This window comes from Pagrus major, chromosome 19 (assembly GCF_040436345.1).
Source record: "Pagrus major chromosome 19, Pma_NU_1.0".
Lineage (NCBI taxonomy): Eukaryota > Metazoa > Chordata > Actinopteri > Spariformes > Sparidae > Pagrus > Pagrus major.
Window position 1 is genome coordinate 12,114,783 of NC_133233.1, and position 21,863 is coordinate 12,136,645.

General features: G+C 41.1%; 1 protein-coding gene across 1 annotated transcript; it reads left to right on the top strand.

The window, feature by feature from the left end:
- The first annotated feature begins 168 nt into the window (after positions 1 to 168).
- Positions 169 to 20,288, top strand: LOC141014518 (enoyl-CoA hydratase EchA19). The gene is made up of 7 exons (XM_073488343.1): positions 169 to 487; positions 2,478 to 2,648; positions 7,363 to 7,460; positions 8,228 to 8,372; positions 17,442 to 17,591; positions 18,919 to 19,034; positions 19,874 to 20,288. The coding sequence occupies exons 1-7, from the start codon at positions 346 to 348 to the stop codon at positions 19,979 to 19,981; spliced, it is 930 nt and encodes a 309-aa protein (XP_073344444.1). The 5' UTR covers positions 169 to 345; the 3' UTR covers positions 19,982 to 20,288.
- The last annotated feature ends 1,575 nt before the right edge of the window (positions 20,289 to 21,863 follow it).

Genomic DNA, 21,863 nt, shown 5'->3' on the forward strand with positions numbered 1-21,863 from the left:
AGCCACGTTGCACTGCAGGGGAAACAGTTGACCTGTAAAGTGGCTCGATGTCGCCCTCTGGTGCACGGTGGTAGTTTTTACCACTGCAATGCACCAACATGTGCCTCAGAACCTTGTGTCTTGTTATTGTTTCTTAGGGGAGGATAAAAGCGTTGCACCTTCGTATCAAAGTTGTGTTGAAGTTAGCTCAGAGTTAGCTAGCATAGCATAGAACGTACGTTACCTTCTACATTGCTAGTTTTTTTATTTTAAGACATTGAAATATCGCTTTTAAATGCGAAAGCGCTGACTGTCGACTGTTTTTTGTGAGTCACAGCTCCTAGGTTTTTCACGAGTGAGTTATCAATGGCGCTGAGACATTTTCCGACGTTGGCACCGGTTTTATGGGTTTCCTATCGAAGTAAAACATTTGGACGGTCGATAAAAGCGAGTTTGTCGACAGCAAAATCCTACAGCACTACAGCAGGAGGTGAAAACACAGGAAGAGGTATGTGTGGAAACATGCAGTGACTCAATAATGACTGTTGGCGGCAGCAGAGGCCGACATGTCAGCACAGACATAACACACCTGTCTATATCAATAAAGTCATTAAAGAGTCAACACAATACAAAAAAGAGGCAATGCTCACTACAAATGCCGATATACATTTCCCCAATTGTGTAATTAAACACTTATTATTTTACACTTGTTTGACTTACTATGTGATTGATAGACCTTTGCAGACCCTTTGCATGTTGAAGGGTCATAAAGGAACAAGCTCAGGTGTAATAAATCAGATTTAATTAGGGCTCAGTTCCATTAACTCCACCAATTGTCCAGATTAAGGTGTATTGACAAGGTTAGGTTAGGTTAGGTAAGCACTATTGCATATGTGAAAAATATTAATAGTATAAAGCCTTTATGTGGCTCCAGAGGAAGCTGCGTGTATGTTGCATTATGGGTAATGTAGGCACACGGTTTGGAAAAGGAAGAAGAGGGCGTCGAATAAAAAATCTGTCTGGTTCTGCTGTGTCGATTTTCATCATTTGTTTTTAAACTTTCCAACAGTGTTATAGGACTGCAATCCTAGACCGGTGAACATCTTTTAAAAACCTGTCGCCTACATTACCCATGATGCAACTTAACCACTGAGTGACATCACTGGAGGCAATTTATCAGATGACATGCCGCTTCCTCTGGAGCCACAACCCCAGTATAATTATAATGTCCTTGGCCACAACAGGTTTACAACTTTTTTCACACATGCAGTAGAACTCCCCAAGACCTGTAAACACACTTTTATGTGCAAAATTGGTGGAATTACCCTTTAAGTGACCCAGTGAGCCAGCAAGCACAATACAAAGGCCATGAAAGTGTAAAAACCTAAACGGCATGCTGTCGTTATTAAAGGTTCACTATGTAGTTTTTGGGAAGACATTTTAATCAAAAGAGAAAGATCATCATTGACTGATTTTTATGTTTTTATTTCCCTCATTTATGGAAAAAAAAAAAATTCTGAGTTTGTATTATTTTCTCATTATTTTTATAAATATTAAAATTTTGAGTTTGAATTTCCTGTCAAACTGCATAGTGCCCCTTTAATGTATTTTGTCCCACCTGTAGTTTTCCTCTTTTGTTAAAACGTCTTTTTATAATAGCTTTTTTGCTAAATAAATGACATACTCAAAAATAATAATGACATTTTTTTTAATTGACTTATCATTTTAGAGCCATTCTTAATTGTTTTTGCAGTTTAAATATGTGTTAATAATGCATCATAATCGGATGAAGGCCCCCTCCAACAATTACAGTACTAAACTGTGATCCTAATGTTTAATATGCCCTGCTGGCTCGCTGCATGTTGCTCACAATAAGAAGTCCTAAAATGTAACTGTGAAATAAAATGAAATCCCAGCACTACACACAGGTAGTTAAACTGTGGTTCCACTCCCTTGCACACACTGCACTGTGTGATAATTTGTTTGTGGTGTAGCAGAGTAGAAAAGGGCTGCCTGAGACAAATTGCCTTTAGCTTCACTTCACCGGGTTTTGTTTAGCAGTCTCTTCTCCTTAGAATAGATTGTCTGAGAGAGGTTAATGCATCCAGTGGCTTTGCTTCCCTGCTGTTCTCTCTTGGATGCAGTTGCCTCTGGCTGCGGTTGACAGCTGGATTCCCTGGGATGACCCCAACAATGTCAGGTCAACTGCTTGCTGCAACCTCAAGCCACAATCACTGGCACACACACACTTATAAACACACACTGAGTGAGACAGAGCGAAAGCCAAGAACCTCACCTCAGCCCAGACCATCTCTTTCATTGTTTCACCGTCTGTTGCTGTTTCTGTTATCAAGTCTGTCCACATAAAACGATTTACATTCCACCTCCATCCCTCCTACTGTGGGGTTTAAACTTAATGTCTGTGAGTCGGCCTCTCTCTAAGTGTTGCGGTCCATATTGGTTTCTGTCTGTGCATCTTTATCATTCTCTGTCATTAGTTGCGGGACAGACTGTGGTCACGGAGCGCAGGGGGTGCGTGGTTACCGTGGGGATAAACCGCCCTGAGGTGCGTAATGCGGTGAACCAGGAGACGGCGAGGCGTCTGCTCGAGGAGCTGGAGGCCTTCGACAGTGACCCGGACTTGAACGTGGCTGTCCTGCATGGGAAAGGTAAGAGAAGTGTCTTGCTCGTTGATTCAGGTAGATTCTTACAGACATAGTGCAGAGTGTCAGCCTGGCTTAAAACTTGTTGAGGGTTTTTTGTCTCTTTCCCTCCTTTTCTTATATTTCAGCTTCAAAGGAAAGGTTTGACTTTATGGGAAATATGCTTTCTTGAAGATTAAGATGAGAGGAATAACATCATTCTTATGTGCATATGCTATATTTGTAGTTACTGCCAGCAGCCGGTTAACGTAGCTTACCCCAAAGACTGAAAACAGGGCGACAAAGATATTCTTGCTTTGTGCAAAGGTAACAAAAAACACCTACCAGAACCAGAAGTCTAAAAACATCACATTATGGTTTTACCAGGGATTATGTGCTGGACATTTTTTTTATTTGAATTGATTGATTGATTGATTGATTCATTCATTCATTCATTTTAAAAACACATACTTATACATAAATATGCTGTTGTTAAACGGTTAACTGTAAACATAATAATGATGCGTCAACTTAAATGTATATTCAGTTGAACTAGTGAGCATGACATATATAACATCAAGCCTTCGAGGTAAATTATTTATAATTATTCAACACAGGGTTGCACAATGAAATGAAAGTTGTTATTCATGCCACACACATTTTGATCATTTCATTTATTCTTATTCACCTTATTCCTGACTTCGCGAGTTTACCCATAGTTCATAGCGGTAGTCGGTTATGCTCTTCCGGTTGAACTGGTTGAACTCTGTGTTTACGCTAGCGTAGCTGTCATGCTCGCTCTAACGGCGAAGCATTACGCAATTACAAAAGCACAGAAGCATACAACTACCTGCACAGTAACAAAATAGGGAAAGTACTGTTGAAGAAACACAGCGAGTTTATATTTCTGAAGGCAGCAGTAGTTACTGAAGTGTTATTTTATTTGAGCATGACGAGTCCAATACAAATTTCCCCACGGGGACAAGAAAATATATCGTATCGTGTCGTATATCTGAGTGTATTTCAAAACTTCTTACCTTCAGGGTTTAATAAGTCAAGGAGAGCAGAGTCTATAGCCCTTCATTATAATTTTTGTATGAGCTGAAAATATCCACAAACCAGAAAAATGAACATTGTAGGTCACAGAAGTTCTATATTGCAGTTGTGAAAATTTGTTTTTCATCCTTTCGTCAGCCCTTCACCTCTTCGTCTCCTCTTTCCTCAGCACTACACCTACATCTTCTCCATCAACTTCTTCCTTTCCATCTTTTTTTCCAGCTGTTGCTCCACAAAGTCCTTAGATCTTGCCGACATGCCTTGGTGACCAGACTAGTGCACACACAGAAAAAACACACACACACCTGTGAGGTGGCCTGCACTGTGTCAGCCGCCCAAAGCCAGAATCATGCCATGGCTCCTAATAACTCTAAAAATAATCATCAGACACACTGAATGAACTCCTTCCCTCAGTGGAAATAATGTCTTCAACCTGGATCAACCTGTCTGCAGCAGAATGTGCACTGTGGCCTCAAGAGACACAAGTATATACTTTGTTTGGTACTTCAGAGGTTGGAGCCTCTCCAGATGACGACTGCTGAGTGCCACCAGTCTCAGCTGTGAACAGAAAACTGTGTGTGTGTGTGTGTGTGTGTGTGTGTGTGTGTGTGTGTGTGTGTGTGTGTGTGTGTGTGTGTGTGTCAGAGAGTAATTAGCTCGTGTTAAATGGGTTAGCACAGTAGGTCGTTCCAGCTAAAGCTGCTCTTCTGTGATTCCCACAATGTCTTTAATGTGCTTTTAATCGTCCCACCACACATTCCTGTCAGCAGGTCGTCCTGTATCGCTGCTCCACTGTAACAAGAAGACTGACCTTCACTGGTGATTAGCAGTCTGTCTGTGTTATGAGATGACAAGCAGGGAGGTTCTAGTTTGGATGTAGTGTTTCTGAAAACATAAGGAATCCATTTTGTCCATATTAGCGCTGACACGATCACTCTCTCAGCTCTCGTTTTTCAGTGTCGACATGTTTTTTTTAACTTGTAAAATTAAGAGTAATTGCTTTCTGCAGGTTTTGAGTATGCTGGCACATATTTAGAGAGTTTGGGATTCGGATTTCTGTGGGCGTTTGCGGTCAGGTACAATCTAGATGTCAGCCCAGCTGTGTCACTACAGGCACATGTTCAGCTGAACTGAGATGAAGCCACTTTTAATGTCGGTAAAGCCTCACTAGTCCCATAAAAACACATTGTTCAGCCCTGAATTTGGTTTGGATTTGATTTTACATTAACAAAATTCAGCAGCAGCAACTCATCTGAAAGAATGAGGTCAAGTTAATGTGCTGACCAATCAAGTTCTTCTCCATCAAACCTGTCTTTGTTCACGGAGCATAGGCCTTTTTCACAGGAGACATTTTGACTTGTCATAGTAGGAAAACACATGTTTTTACTAATACAGCCCTGATTCCAAGAAAGAACATAAATGAAAACAGATTGCAATCATTTGTAAACAAACTGTTTTTACAGTAATGGATTTACAAAGTGGTCTCTTGCCCATGTACTAATATCTTTTATACAATCATGTGTTTAACAAAGTGATGAACCTCCCCCCATCCGTGCTTGTGAATGACTGAGATTTTTGATATATATATATATGATACTGTCACCTGTTACAGGTTTGGAACGTTCCAAAGGGTGTTTTTTAAGCATTTCATAACTTTCCCAGTCTTTTGTTGCCCCTGTGCCAACTTGTTTGAAACGTGTTGCTGGCATCAATTTAAGAATAAGCATATATTTGCAAAAATCAATGAGCGTAATGAGGTAAAGCATTAAATGCATTATCTTGGTGTTGTTTTAACCACAGCATAATTGAAAAAGGATTAGCAAATTATCACGTTCTCTTTTATTTATGTTTCACATAGCATCCCAACTTTTTTGGAATCGGGGTTGTAACATTAGCACCTTTTTGTTATTTTCATGTGTCCCACTAAGTCACAACAGTGTGACAGTGAGTCAGCACTGAAACTGAGCGCAGCTGAATGGAATTCAGCTATAATTACCAGCCACGACAGCGTAGGCTGGTAATGTTTTCAGTTTTGTGAGTCTGTGTGTTTGTCTCATCATAGCAAAATGTGCTCCTGGAGACAACTTTTTAGCAGTAGCAGAAGGGATTGTGTTTTTTCCCAGGTGTTTATATGGCTGTCTGTCTGTGGACAGATTATTGTCAGCGCGATGGCGTCACAACCAGGAAAGATGCAGTCATGAAACTCCACAGGATTATAGTTGAGATCAAAATGATATAGTTCAGGCATAGTTTGAAGATAGGCGAGGTCAGAACCAGGAGGACTGAGTTCTGTAGTACTGAGTAGTCATGGATCAGAACGTGAACATGTTGATTGTCGTGGCCGGTGTGATCCCATTGTAAGATGGTCTCTAGTTAATTTAATGCTTTACACCTGTGCTCTTCCTACCGTGTCAAAATGTCTATGGTGAAAAAAGGCCTACTGTCATTTTAAAAAGGAAATGTCTCCAACATTTTTTGCTTGTATCCACTTAAAATGAAGCAAATGTATGTGATTTTTCATCAGTGGTTTTGTTTATGTGTGTCTATTATTTTTGACCAGTTTAACTAAAGACAGATTTTTTTCCTGTTAAAAACTTCTTAGAGGCTTTAAGTGTAAGTACAACCTGAAGTAAAAATGAAACTCTTGTAATTGTTTAGCACATGTTTTTTCTGCTTTACTACTTTGTTAATCATCCCGCCACACCTGAGATTTATCTTGTGACCCCCTGGAGGGCAGACACGACTGTCAACACACTTTTGATCGCATCATATTCTTTCTACAGAAGAAATGGTCCCTATGAAAACAAGTTTTTTGTGTGTTCAGCATGAAAAATGTGTTTTCTTTTCATAATTAGGCTTAAATGACCTTTGAATGCTTCAGCTTAGTCTCCCAATCATTGCTCTTCTTTCATTGCAACATCTCTGATGTAACTACACTGCACTTTTTAAACTCCTGCAAAGAGTTTATGTCTCTGTGTTCATCACTCAAATGATAAGTAAATAGAGTATCTGTCGCTCTGTTTTACCTCTCAGTTCACTAACAAACTTCCTCAAAGAGTCTGAATAATGTGGTACCATCCACCATGAATAGAGCAGCTCTTCGTAGCTTCTGCTCTTTTTCTCCTACAAGGACAAAGGGGTTTAGGGAGCTCCGTCACATCACTACTCCCATAAACAGCATGACGCACTGTTTTTCTATAATTGCCCTGCGCTGACCCACAGCTGTAATCAAAGCTCCCAGTTGATGGGTGTTGCTGGCACATATGTTTGTTATAATCATTTTCATTACAGTTACATTAAGGAGAGAGGAGGATTTTATGAGTCCCGGGCTGAGCCTGTGACATAGTGTTTGTAGGCCTCTTGGGTAATGTTGTAATTACCACATGAATCCAACGGAAGGGGCTGTGGTTGAAGTATGTTAGTCTTCCATTAATGAGGATATTGTGTATGTGCATTTGAGTGTGCGTGCGTGTGTTTGAGCACATGCATGATCTGTGACTATGTATTGGATTTGGGCTCTTTAGGGAAGAGAAGCATTTGTGTGCCAGCCAGCCCAAAGCAAGCTGCTATCCAAATTGCAGCCCTCGGACTCCAGCTCAACTTGTTGTTTTTTTCATCCTCATCATTTTCCCTTCCTCTCTGACTTTCCAGCTGCCATACTTTGTAATTTTGTGGTCTCCTCCAGGAGGGAATTTCTGCGCTGGTTATGATCTGAAAGAGCTGGCCAATCACACAGCCTCCCTCAAATTGGAGCAAGATGTCACTAAGGGTCCCGGTCCGATGGTGAGCTCCTTGGGTTGTGTGTGTGTGTGTGTGTGTGTGTGTGTGTGTGTGTGTGTGTGTGTGTGTGTGTGCGCGCGCTGGTGAGGGTTATATCTATATTTCCTCATGATCTTAATGGAGGGCTAAAGGTTCCCACAAAAATATAAAGCAGAAGATGTGGTCTGTATTGATTTGGGGCGACAGGTAGTGGTAAAGAATTTGGTTTAGGGACTGATATTGAATCAGGGAACTGCAGCTGTGTGTTGTTCATGTGCAGAAAATCCACTGGCACACTGCATTTGCTTGACAAAGAATAAGGATCATATCACAAATGAAGTACTGTAAGCCATAAAAACTGCAGCCTGCATGAAAGCTGTTTGGATTGCATGTTAAGTCTTTATGATTGAGTGGACCTCCTGTGCAGAAAATTATAGCACTGCATCTCTTACAGAATACACACAGTGCTTCATTTGTTCAGTGACAGCCAGAACTCGGATCATTTGTTACTCATTTGTTTGACCAGTTTGAGAAAGACACCGGGAAATAAAATCTGGAACACTTTTAAACCATGAAAATCAAAGAGGCAAAAAAAAGTTCGACATGCATAGTGAAAATATACATTCACATGGACATGCTACAAATGTGCAGTGGATGTATTCTACAGGAAGTGGTGTTGCTGCCTTGTTAACAATGTGTATCCCCTCTGTGTTTACACTGTGTTAAGTCATACAGCTTTGCATGTATAGAGTGTGTGTGTTTTGATGTAATGATCTGGCCGTTTCCTCCAGGGTCCATCCCGTTTGCAGCTGTCGAAGCCGCTGATAGCAGCAGTCAGTGGCTTTGCCGTGGCTGGAGGGCTGGAGCTGGCTCTGCTGGCAGATCTGAGAGTGGTGGAGGAGAGCGCCGTCATGGGGGTGTTCTGTCGCAGGTTTGGTACGTCTGACACCTCATGCTACTGCTGTCTTTACTGCTACGACACTCAGTACTGCACTCTGTTGCACTGTACTTCTATTAGTAGTGGTGCTCGGACTAAGCTACTAATTCTTTGTTAAAAAATGCTATTAGTGCCATTACTGCTGGAAGCTTTTAAACATGTATTCAAGGTAGTTTCACTGAGACTTTGGGGGTTCAGGGCCCTGTTTAAAGGGACAGTTCATCACAAAAATCAAAACTACATATTTTTCCTCTTACCTGTGCTATTTATTCATTTAGGTGGCATGGGTGTTAATGACAAGCTTTGGAGATATCGGCCCTTGAGATGTCTGCCATCTCTTGTATATAATGGAACTAGATGGCACTCGGCTTGTTGTGCTCAAAGTGCCACATAAGCAGTTTTTATGTAGGAGCTATTTTCTTTCCACCAAACTACACCCGCAGAAAGAAGTATACATCTACTCATGAATGAGAGACGAGATGTAAACATTAAGGGCGTCCTCCTCAGCTGAGCTGTAACGTTAGCCAGCTCAGTGCTGATGAAAACCATCTAAATGGATATAAAACGCTTCAGGTAAGAGGAAAAATACAGTATCTGTTGTTGATTTTTGGGGTGAACTGTCCCTTTAAGGGCAGTAAAGTGATTTTTAGTGAAACATTTAGTAAAAACATTAATTTCAGCTGATATTATTCCTTCAAGTTTCTCCAACAAATACTGATAGTATTGATACTATGACAGTTATTCCACAGTACTACCTCTACATAACTACTGCCGTGACTAAATGTCACTAGTTGTCATAGTAGTAATATTGCAGCAGTTGTAGTATTAGTACTCTGCTCCTACAACTACTTAAAACACTTCTCTCTGCTTGTGCTAGTAGTATTATTACTTGGACGGCCCCCACTGCAATGACAACCACTCCCTGTTACTAGTATAATGTCAGTCAAATACTGGCGATGCTAATGGAGATGCCGTTTATCTTTCAATCCTGCTACTGTTAACACTGCTGGCAGTTGTAATGGGAAACATTCTGCTGTTATTCCTGCTATAGAAGAACCAGCAGACCATCTCTCTTCCCACTTACTCTCCTTCTGCCTGTCAGTGGAAGTGTCATTGTTTTTCTTTGAATCCAAGCATACATCATCTGTCTCCTAATGCCAGGAAGTCTACGCTGTTTCTATTTTTCAACTTTGTTACTCTGTCCTCTGTTATCACCCCAGCCTTCTCTTGTTTTGTGAGGACGTAGTCACGGTACGATAACACCAGTGACTGTGACCTTCTGGCATCACAGCCAGAGTCTGCTGGGCAGTCTTGATAAGTAGGAGAGGAAGCCACCGACTGCCAGGTTTCCACTGCGGGGCCAAACAGGGCTTACATATTATTTATGTCACACAATTTCCTCATAAACAACATTTTCCTTTTTTGGCGTCTCGTAGCCTACTGGCACGGTTTGCCCGCTGACTCGACTATAGTTTTAAAAGAACAAGTAGTACTTTGGATCTTGTGTTGTAAACACTTTAAGCTAATCCTGATCCCAGCAGGTCATGGTTGGCTTTACTATGTAGAAGTGTCTCATGTCGGACCATTGCAGCATCTCTCATATAGCTGTCATTGCTTTAGCCATGCTGCTAGAGGGTTTAAAATACGACCATGGTGTTTATAAATACAACTGTTGTACTATAATTTACTGGCAGTACTAGATTTAGAGTGTAAACATGCAGGGCTTATCATCTCAGGCCTGTAATTTAACAGGAGAGCATCCTGGCAGTGCCGTCATCATTCTGTCTGTCCAACTGTCCATCCTCCCACACTGTCTGGTGGCAGGTCTTCAGTGCCAGGCCTCGCTCCAGTCGCTGCAGTGGTACTTAGGAATCCATTTACCACCATTATTTTAGATATTGAATAGCTTTGAAATAATTTATTCAATCGCTAAACATAATATTTAATAACATTTAGAAACCACCATGATTTAATGCTCCATATTAATGGTAAAACAGGGAACAAGCCTCCAACAGAATTATGTATGTAAATTATTTCGGCCAATGCAATTAGTTAATCACCAGCGATAGCTATTGAACTTCACTACTACTTAACAAATGATGTGTGAAGTATCAAAAATCATCAAGTACTGAAAAATGTAAGATTGATCTTGTTACCATGCAATGTAACTTTGGGGAATCCTTGAGTCCTGGCATTTGTGTGGATGCAACATGACCTGCACCACCCATCCAGACACCATTGCAGACCAAGTACACTCCCTCATGGTAATGGTACGCAGTGTGATCAGGACAGTGGCCCTGCCACGCTGCAAAAACTGCTCAGGAATGGAGCCTGACAAAGAGCTCAAGGCGTCGCCCTGGCATCCAAATTCCCCAGATCCCAATCCCATGGAGCACCCATGGGATGTGCCAGAAGTCCGATCCATGGAGGGGTGGGCACTGATAGCCGGCAGTGCTATTGCCATGAGGAGGTGTGTACTTGGTCTACAGGGTCGGTGGTGCGTGACAAGTGGCATCATATGAATGCCAGGACCCAAGGATTCCCAGAAGAACATTGCATTATAACATGATGATCAATGTTATTCACTTCACCTGTTAGTCATATTCATATTTTGGCTGATCAATGTATCATCTTGTTTCCTTTTTGATCAGATAGTTTGTCAGTTTTTCCAGTTTAAGACTATTTTATGTAGGAAAAGTTCCTGTACAGCTGGATCCTCAGACATCATCTTAATATTTCTCAAAGTAAGGAATAAAAAAATGATGGTTTTGGTAACAGTAGCACAACTCTTTTTTCATTTAAAATGATACTAAGAAGATACTATGACTCGAATCTAGTTGCATATGTCCTCTGCTTGTCATTGATTTTTTGCAATTACAGTTTAGCACAATCTTTGCTGTCTGCCAGAAACAAAATGGAGATGTGGGAAAGTGCCTGAATTGCAGATAGAAGTACAGATTAGAGGAGACGCAGGAGAAGATGCATAATGCCTTGGTTATAATTTTTTTATTTTATTATCTGTGCATATGTGACGAAAACTGACAAAACTCTCTTCAACAGATTCTAAAATCTCAGTCTGAGCTCTGCATGTCCCATCAGGGATGAAATTAATCCAACGCCTGCACTCAGACCTCTTCCATCAGCTCAAAACTATGTTTGGGAGGTAGAAATGAGCATTGCTGCGGTTTCAACACATTAAGTTGCACATTTCCTCCCAGTAATTAATTCTCTGCCTCTTGATTGCCACATATCTTCAAGGCTTGTTTGTCAACACATTTGCGTCGTTTCCCCCAGCTTAGTTAAAGCCACTGTGGTTTTTCATTCAGATGTAGCCGAGTGATTATTACTTTGACTCCTGGTTTTTAGCATTTATGTGCCCATGCTCTGCGTAGTTGAATGCTGCACAACCAGCATCTTGACCCTTTCAAGCCTGTAGTTATTGTACTTTAAATCCTGGGGTGGATGAGGAAACATTAACACGATTTGATGGGGCTGCATTTCACAACGAGACATTTCACATAAGACCTTATGTTTATAAAAAAAATAGACTGCTTCACTGTGGAAAAGACACAGCAGCATGCATTTAAACTTTATTTTCCCAACATTAAACAATTGAAAACCAAACTTCCCTGCCCATTTACATCAAACGTAGCGCTGCTCTGTGGGACGCACAGTTTATTTAAAGATCCTGTGTTTCTTACCGATTATTTCCTTTTAATGGTTGAATTCTGTAACCGTTTTGGGGTCGGGCACAGATGGCAGCAGCCGAAGGGAATCCCTGATGGCTTTGGAGTCCAAAAACCCTCAGAGGCTCACTGCACTGCTCTGATGTGGGCCAATGGCAACCATAAGGATCTGACAGCTTTCTGGCACGTGATTGGCTGCCGAACCTGCGGCTTCCTGTCTGGGGCCCCTCTGCCCCGCCGAGGAGGAAATGAGAAGGAGGAGATGGTTGCGTCACAGGGGTCTGGTATTAGTGTCTACTGCTCATTGAATTTTGAGAGACCTGAATGAAAAACCACCGTGCTTACCTAATTCCCTGATGTTATTTTGGTTTCTTAAACCAGAGGAACATCACACAGCAGAAAAAGAAGTTGGCACCGGAAAAGGAAACTTAAAATACTCCAGTAATGCTTCATTCAAGGATTTTTCTTTAAATGGTGAGGCTAAATCAGGAAAGCATGGAGGTTGTTCAGGATTGCTATGATAGTATTCCTCTGATTTTCCTGTTTGAAATAGAGACCCTTCAGATACACACACAAATCAGTCATGTCCGTGTCTCCTCCCTCTTTCTTCCTCTTAGTTTTAAGTCCTGTCTCATACCTGGACAAGGGACAGACGAAGAGGGCCAAAGAAGAAGAAGAAGCCACATGTTGAAACGAAGTCAAACCTCAGTCCAAAGCTGACATAACATGGGCCAATTAAAACACCCGCTCAGTGAGTTTGAAACTGAGTGACATAGTCCAGTGGTTACATCATCTCGCCTCAAAACGGCACAGCTTTTGAAACTTCAGGTTTCTTTTCCAGAGTTAATGGACACAGCAGTGGAGTACAGAGACGAAATCAACATTTTACGTGCATTAAACGATGGCAAAATATAGGCAGTCACAAATAGGTTCATGTTACAGCTCACACTTGCCAAAACTGCCTAAAATTTAGTGACTTTGGGGGCAGCTGCCAGTTTCATGGTTTAAGGCCCTCTTTGCAGCCTTGGTGGTCTCACATAAGGGTTCTGTGCAAACTAAAGAATACACAGCCCTGGTATTAACTCAGTGGGTTAAATACATGAAATCAAGTTAACTGTGTGGCACTCATCTTTGACCCAGCCCAATGGGAGCTACGTCCCTTCATTCCCAGCGGGTATTTCAAAGTGAGCCTCCAATTGAAGGCCTGCTCTTTTCCCTCTGTCCATTTAGTCTGGAGTTGTCCGGAAATCGTTAATCCACATCAAACTTAATCGCATTACCCTCATGGGAGGCTATTGTAGTGGGTCTTGCTTTGATGTGGTGAGGATACCAGCAGTACCAGCAGCAAACCAGAACACTTCAGTGTGTCGTGTTTCACACTCTGTTCACAGGTTATTAGAAGCTGTAGATGGTGGATGTGATGTCCCGTGGAGTGTGGTCTCCTCCTGTTGTACTTGGCAACCAAAACAGAAAAGGTCATCAATTTTGTATCTGATATTGGTACCAAGTCCACAATGTGGTGAGGGGTCAGCGAGGGGTCAGCTACAGGTCAGCAGTCTTTTAGCTGGTAGGGAGTTGATAGCCTATTTTACAGAACTCCCATGATACTGCTGCAACCAAGACTTGTTATCACGTTTGCTTTGCTTTTTACACTGAACTAACACCGCTGGCACAGTGCCGCCCCAGGTGTCGCTTCCTGCCCTCTTATGTACACAGAAGTCAATTTGGCCCTAGCATTGCCATAGTTCAGGTTTTTAAAAGGTTTTAAAAAAGCCACCGTGCATTGTAGTCAGCTCTCCTTGCAGACCATCTAAAAGCACCTGTATCATTAGCTAATCAGTACAAGTTATAGCAGTTATAAACTTCATATCATAAATAAATATGACTGAAAGTATTTCTTTAGAAATTGTTCAAATATCAAAAATTAATTGTGCTGAAAAATGTAATGGAATACTTTAAATGGTCTGTTTTAGCAAATGAATGCTCACTGAGGATACCAATAAACAAAATTCCGCAGAAGACTAAAAATGCAACTTTTTGTGATGACTCGTATTGGATTCGGGAAGAGCTCAACTGTGCTGTTATCAGAGGCTGACACATTATACCAAACACTGTAGCAAGTAGATAAAATACAATGTTTGTACTCTCCTCCAGACTTCGTCAGATAAGCTGTGATGTCCCTGTGATGCAGGAAGAGAACCACCTATCTAGTTATTAAACAATAGGCTTTGCTGACTCATGTTCCACCTTGTTAATAACAAGCCACAGTCTTGACAATGGGCTTATCTGCTTTGAACAAGAGCACACAGGGCTCCTGTGCAAATGTTTAGCTCATTATTAAAAGCCAACAACGACAAATCCACGGTTTTGTTTTGCGGACACTGACTATCTCCTATCAGGATCACTTCCTAACATTTTCTTCTATGAAATTTGGAATAGGGGATCAAAACCACCTCTCTACACTTCAGCCATCTTCTTTCAAGCCAAGCATGCCTTTTGTGTTAAACTACTTCAAGGAGGTGCATGCTCCCAACCTCCCAGCTCCCATTCATGTGGGACAAAGCACAGGTCTGTGTAAATTCCCTCAAACAGGACACATCAGAGACGGGACTATCTGACAGAGAAAGGAGGGTGAGGGTTGGAGGTGCAGGAGACGAGTGCTGTGGATAAGGAGGGAGATCCTTCCGGTTGCTGATAGCGATGGTGCCAACAGCAGCACCAAAGACAGACAGACTGGAGGTCAACCTGCCTCTTTATCTATCAAGAGCCAGGCTCTGTCTTCTCTGCCTCATTACACCTCAGTGTGCTGCTTACTGTTTTCTAGAGAACCTCCTGTCTCTTTCCGTCATTCCTTTTTATTTTTCTTTCTGTCTTTTCCTGTAATTGAGGGTGATGGTGCTAGACACGACCTAAAGAAGCTCTTTGCACAAATCAACTTTCTGTCACTGAGGACTAGTGCAGCGATTCCTCACCAGAGCTACATGTACCCCAGAGGGTACTTCTGCAGTAGGAGTAGCTCAACAAATTTGATAAACACACAAACAAACACAAAAACACACAAAGAAACAATCACATGCACGATTTGAAAGGATTAAATACTTAAGTAGTAGTAGTATTAAAATACTGAGTCAGCTGTAAAACATGGATTGGCTTAACAGGAAGATATAATTATTAAATTGTTCGCTTAAAGTAATGGATAAATAGTTAACTAAAGGTAATGGATACAATTGTTAGATAAAGGTAATGGATACAAGTGTTAGACATTACTTTTAGCTAATTATTTCAACCATTTATCCATTACTTTTAGCTAAATTGTCAAAATAGTTAGCTAAAGAATAAATGTGAAAAAGTTTTGTTCAAACAGTTAAAATTGTCAAAAAAGTATAGCAAAAGTGGTTGAAATATTGAAAAGTAATGGATAAGTGGTTGAAAAATCCAGGCTCTCCCACTCATCAATAGTGTTAACTATGAGTTTAGAAACAATTCAACTAACACATTTGAAACTTGATGGCCTCTTGATTTTATCTGATAGGGTTGTGAATTTCCTGTACACCGGACAATGATGGTTGGGAACTACTAGACAACATGTGTGTGTGTTTGAACTGTGCAGACTTGCTTGTATAGGAATGCCCTTGTGAAATGTAAGTGTGTGTAACTACATGTGTTTTAAGACAAAGCTCCACAGAGTAAAACCTTGGCTGAAACACACTCGGTTGTTGTCTCAGTCAATATTGAAAAGACCTTGAACCTCACGTACACCTGTGCTGCAAGGATGTGTGCTATTCTTACGATTGAACTGCAGCAAAAGGGAATTCAGGCATTTCATCGGCTCTGCCAGTGCACTCTGTAATTCACATTTCAGTCGAATACATTCCTGTAATGGGGGATGACTGAAAATTTGAGTGAAATCTAGTATTTGCGGACAGTATAACACCCTCCTCCCCCACCTAATCACAGTCTTCTGTCTGTCAGAGCGCCATATGTGCTGACTGCCTGAACCCAAAACCAGGCCCCTGGATTGGTCGCACATGTATTAACACTGGTATTCCATGTATTCCAATTTAATTCATTTGAACGACATGGAGAAAGAGAGTAGCTCGCAGAGAATGAATAGAATCACAGTATTTCCACGACTCCCTACAGAATGAGAGAAGAGAGAAAAAAACCCTGAAAGCTAGCATGATGATTTGGGGTTATGAAAACATGTCCGACACATGTGCTCTCAATAAGGGGCGGTCAAATAGAATCAGCGACTTGGAGGAATTAGGGAGTCGGGATTGTGCCGTGGAACTTGGGAGCGCTGAACGGTAGAAAGTATGCCAGTTCCAGCTGGTGCTCTTTAGAAATTAGGACAGATGCCAGAAGCTTACTGTACCTTGCAGTATGCTCTCTCTCTCCTATTGTTTCTGTCCCTCGCTTCCCTCCCATCCTTCTTTCTCTGTGGTAGACTCAGTAATAATGCAAATGTGTCCAGTGAGACTGAGAGTAAGGAGGAATTTTAGTTTTCACGTACTGACAGAAGGAAAACATAGTTACAGTTAAGGAATGAAATTGTTCAAAAACTTTGTTCCCCTGACAGCTGTAACCTAGATTAATGCTTGCAATATGTTATGTATTTCTTAGTGTTTCTTTGACTGTTTTCACACAGCTGAAGTGTCCTGAACTCAATTCAGTGACACACTGGCCTACATTTCCTTTCACCTTTAGCAGTTAAGGGATCCTAATTTTTGTCTAAAGCTGCCCACCCCTGTATTCTGGATATGCTTTTCACTGGCACAGGAATCCAAACGTAAAAGACCGATTGTGCAGCAGGAAAGTGTAGATGATTTAAGTCTGTCTGTAATACAGACTACTTTTAGGGTGTAAGGCAGGCTGCACCTCATAATTATTTACATTATCATTTAACCAATTAATTTTTTTTTCTCGATGTTACGGTGAAACAAGATGTCACAAAATCAAGGAAAGTTGTCTGAGTTTTCTTATCTGTAAAACAGATAAAAGTAGTTATGTTATGTTCACATTTGAGAAGTTTGAACAAGAGACAATTTGACTATTTCTTGATGAAAGTAATAAAATACTGATTGACTACTTGAATAATAATGAAATAATCGTTTGAGGCTCGTGCAAGACTTTTGATATGAACAAGTATAAATGCAGTGGTCTGAGATGTAGCATGAAATATTTTCTTGTCTTGTAAACATGTTTTCTCAGGGACTACAGCTATAAATCAGTTTATAGCTAACTCTGGTCCAGCTCAGAAGCTGTGCACTGACCCTGTCAAATAAACCAATAATTGAATAATTATTTTAGATTCTCTGCAGAGATTTTTTGGTACTCCTTTTGGCGCAGACACATGTTTTACACTGAACACCTTTCTTTCAGGAGTCCCCCTGATTGACGGAGGCACAGTGCGGCTCCCGCGTCTCATTGGTCTGTCACGAGCCCTCGACCTGATTCTGACTGGACGACCTATCGGAGCGCAGGAGGCTCTTGCCTACGGACTGGCTAACAGAGTTGTTCCTGATGGCCAAGGTATTGGAGTTAGTTAAGATTACGTGTTCATCAGGACAGTGTCATACATTAGATAGGGCTCATATCATCAAGGATCAAAAAGTGTCACGCTTAGACAGATTCTTAGGCTTTTTTTTTTAACTTCATCTTTGATCAGATGTCTCCAGATCGGAAGCAGAAACTTTGACTCATCAAAATGTGGTCTGAAATTAGCTAACTTTTTTAACCCTGCTACCGTACATCAGTCTTAAACATGATTACCGACATGACTCCCATTGTAGTGCTTTTTTGTTTATCCTGTAGTAGTTATATACAACCAGAGTTTCTGCTCATAACACAAAACACAACAAGTAGGTGGTTAAGACAAAGAAAATGTAGGGATCGTCAGTCCAGTGCAGCACACAAGATGTCAGTGGTATATTTACAGTGGATTGTAGTTTGTATTATAGGTCATTCGATGCCAAATGTTCGAGATGTGAAGACCAGATACAGAGGAGGCTGGAGGTCCTCCGTCTGTTGGGGTGGGAAGTAGAAATCATTATTCACTGTGAGGACGATTCATGTGTATACCACAGAGAAACAGGCCTGTGACCCAGTTTCTCTCAGGAAACAGTTTTTAAGAGACTGTCTTATAGGTAAGATCAGACAAAAATCCTATATAATCTCAATTTGTTCCAGTGAATCTGTTCTCTTTATTTGGCTCCAACACCGCGCTGAAGCCATAACTCAACATTAGCACTGTACTCTCCTTACTCATTCAAGCAGCAGTCTGAGGATTAAGCTATGCACGCATTTCAATATGGCATTTCCTCTATTATATTAATGCATGAGCACTCCCGTATCCTTAAATCCCAATAAAGCCTTTCCATGTGTGATTCTCACATTCCCTCCCCTCTCTCCTTGGACGTTAAAAGAAGATTAGCTTAATTCTTTTAGGAAGTTCTTCTTCCCACAGTCGAGCCTCGGCCTAATTGGCCTCTCTGAGAGATGATCACTTAGCGCGGGTTTAACATCAGAGGGAAGCGAAGAAGTAGCAGCTCACCAACACATACACACACGCAGGGCATCAAAGTATGGCATCATGAGGCGTAGTTTTTTCCATAGGACTGATCTGGATGTAGTCCAGTGCTTTGATGTGGCTGAGGAGGCAGAGTGGCACGGGTAAAGCTCAGAGAGACAAAGCAGCACAGAGGGGCTGGTGATTTTGGATTTTTTTATAAGAGAAGGGATTATCAACCTGTATACATTTCGTATGTTATAAATGGCCATACTGCTAAGTGTGTGAATATTTTTCTGTATGTGTTCATGTGTGTGACTGTTTTGGACTGACTTCATGTTGCTACCACAGCTTTACAGGCTGCCCTGGAGTTAGCAGAACAGATCAGCTCCTTCCCTCAGCAGTGTCTGCGGGCCGACCGCTCCTCAGCCATGTACAGCTGCTACGACGCTCCGTCCTTCACACAGGTACACCTCACATAGGAATTCTATATTATCATACCTGATCTATGAAGCCACCATTTCTTAATTCATATGACATATGTACAACAGAAGGTACAGGTCAGTTCTCTCACTGATTTACTGAAATAAATCCCTGTCATAACGCAGTGTTCTGCATCAGAGATCATTTGACAATAATATGTTGTATAATATGCAAACTGTTTTTTCCTTTGATTTTGTTCAGTTTATTTTCTTTCCAATTTGGTAACTGTTACTAACAAAAAGTAGCAAATAAAAAAACTGACTGTGAGGAACCAAAAAAAACCTGCAAATACGTCCCAAGTTAATTTCCAGGGGTCCCCAGATGGTTGTGGAAAATAGTTTTTACATGACATCACCGTACGACGTACCAGTGATATTATTTGCCTTAAAATAGTTTTTATCAAGTGTGTTTGTGAGAGTCAAAGTGTGCGTGCTGATTGGACACACACACAAAACCCTCTATTCGAACTTTCAGGATGTTGTGAGCTAAAAGTCCCAGTGCTGATTTTTCTCAGGTAGTCGTGACTCAAATTGGTTGTGAAGCACTTTAAGGAATAAAATGTAACATTTCCACATTAAAATGTCTATTAACATAGTTGAGCTGTGTACTTGCAGTATCCCAAATGTTCTCAACAATGTTCAAACCTAGAGAAATCCATACATTTGTTCAAGTTTCAGGGAAACATCAGATGATACGTCAGACACTGAGAAAGGAAGCTGGCAAATTAGCCTTCACAATTGCCAGGTTGAGTTTATTATGTAAAAACTTTCTGTTATGCAAAAAAGGGTTTTTTAATTAACTTAGCCGTTCGTCCTCTGTCCAGGCCATGCAGTATGAGATCGACCATGGAGTTCCTGTCATCCAATCAGAAGCTGTCGCCGGGGCAACCAGGTTCACTACTGGAGCAGGAAAAGGAGGAAAATTCTCGTAGGATTTAGTTTACAGAGGCCTCATGAATTGTGATTTTCAGGTGATCTAACACATCTTGCTGCATCCATGTTGGAGGACAATGGTTGTGTTTTTAAACATACATTGAACTTGTGTCAACAATACTGAACCATAGAGACCATATTCCATCCGGTTTGATCTTGTATTCCGACATTGCCTACTCAATACCGAGCCATCCGTATTAGCTTGTAATCTATGCATCACTTCTTACATTTCAGAAGTAGATATGGTGAGTAGTAGCTCCTACAAAGTCTTTATTCTGCAATAAAATTGTACTAAAATGGTTACAATGTTCACTTTATTCACCCTGTTGTATTTTAGGTTTAATTATTATTATTTAGTATGGGTGTGGGTTTCAGTTGTGAGCAATATGCTCAGTTATAACAAGTAACATCTGAAACACCAGAAATATAAGACATAAAGGTAAAGTTAGTGTTTTATTTGAAAGTCACGCTTTCTAATTGTTGTACAGCACCGTTTTCCTCCCAACGTTCAGTCCCCAAGCTCCACATTTCATGTAGCAGCGTGTACACAGCTGTCTGCAAATGAAGGCCGTTTAGACTCTGATGGCTGGGAGTGGATGGAGCTCCACATCAAGTATAGACTGGGGCTTTAACTTTCATTTTCTTGATGAAAAACACACACACAGCTTTGTCTGTGCTCCCCAGAATTGGGTTTAACCCAAATGGATTAAACTAAACCAAAGTGTCATTTTTTTCTTCAACTGAATGTCTGCTAATAGTTTGATTTCCTTATTTGTGAATTATGAATATACATGTTGTTTAAAGAAACTGTCTTTCACCTTTTGAATTTTTTTTCATTGAGCTGTATGACCGAGATATCTTTATGTAACGAGTCGTGCAGAGCTATAGGAAGGCTTGCGACCACAAAACTAATCCAACACAAAAGACTTAAAAAGGCATCAAAAGCACGAAACCTGCAGCAGCTCGCCATTGTTCCTTTGACTTGAAAAACACTTGATTACTGGGATAAGATGTGTTTCGCATTTGTGTGCGAGTGTGACCTAGTAACCATAGTGATATACTGTAATTATTGCAGGAGATTCAGCACTTCTTGTCAGATCTATGCCAGGTGTAAGCATTCCTATGGTTTTGGAGCACACTTCCCCTTAATTTAGCATGCGTGTGTGTGTGAGTGTGTGTGTCTGTGTGTCATACTTGAGCACCAACACGCATACAAAATTCTCCGTGTGCAAACTCTTTCGTGACCTTTTAATACTCTTTAATAAAAATGTCTCACAGGACGACTGAAGACCAACTAAAACCAAGATGTATGGTGACGTGTTTGCCTGTGTGTGCGTAAAAGAAAGAGATACAGACAGACAAAGACCTCATTAGGTCTAGGAGGTGTCCTGTCTAGACAGTGTGATGACAGGACACAGAACCTCTGTTTAATGTTTCCTCCTCCTCCCTCTGCTTCCAATTCACCCAGCATACATACACACATCACCTGCTCTGCCTCTGGGGATGCACACACACGCATACACACACACAGTTGCTTAATGTCAAGGGAAATGTTAAGGACATATAGAAGCATTTAAGTGCTTTTTTCGATCACTGTCAGCCCACAGCGTGCAGCTTCTTTAGCACTGGATTGTTGGAAGCACAAAGGAGGAGGAAGCTGGATGTTTTTGTGCTGACTTGTGTTTGTTTAATATGACACATGCCCGAGGATAATGTTCCATGAAGTGTTTAAAACATGGATTCCATGAGGTGACTCGTACGCAGCACCAAAATCACCCATTTCCTTTCATAGTTTTATCCGCAAAAGGACTACTTCCCCTTTTCTGTTTAGTGCTAGAGCCAAGAAAGCATTTCGAGGAAACTCACCATTCACTGGATCAT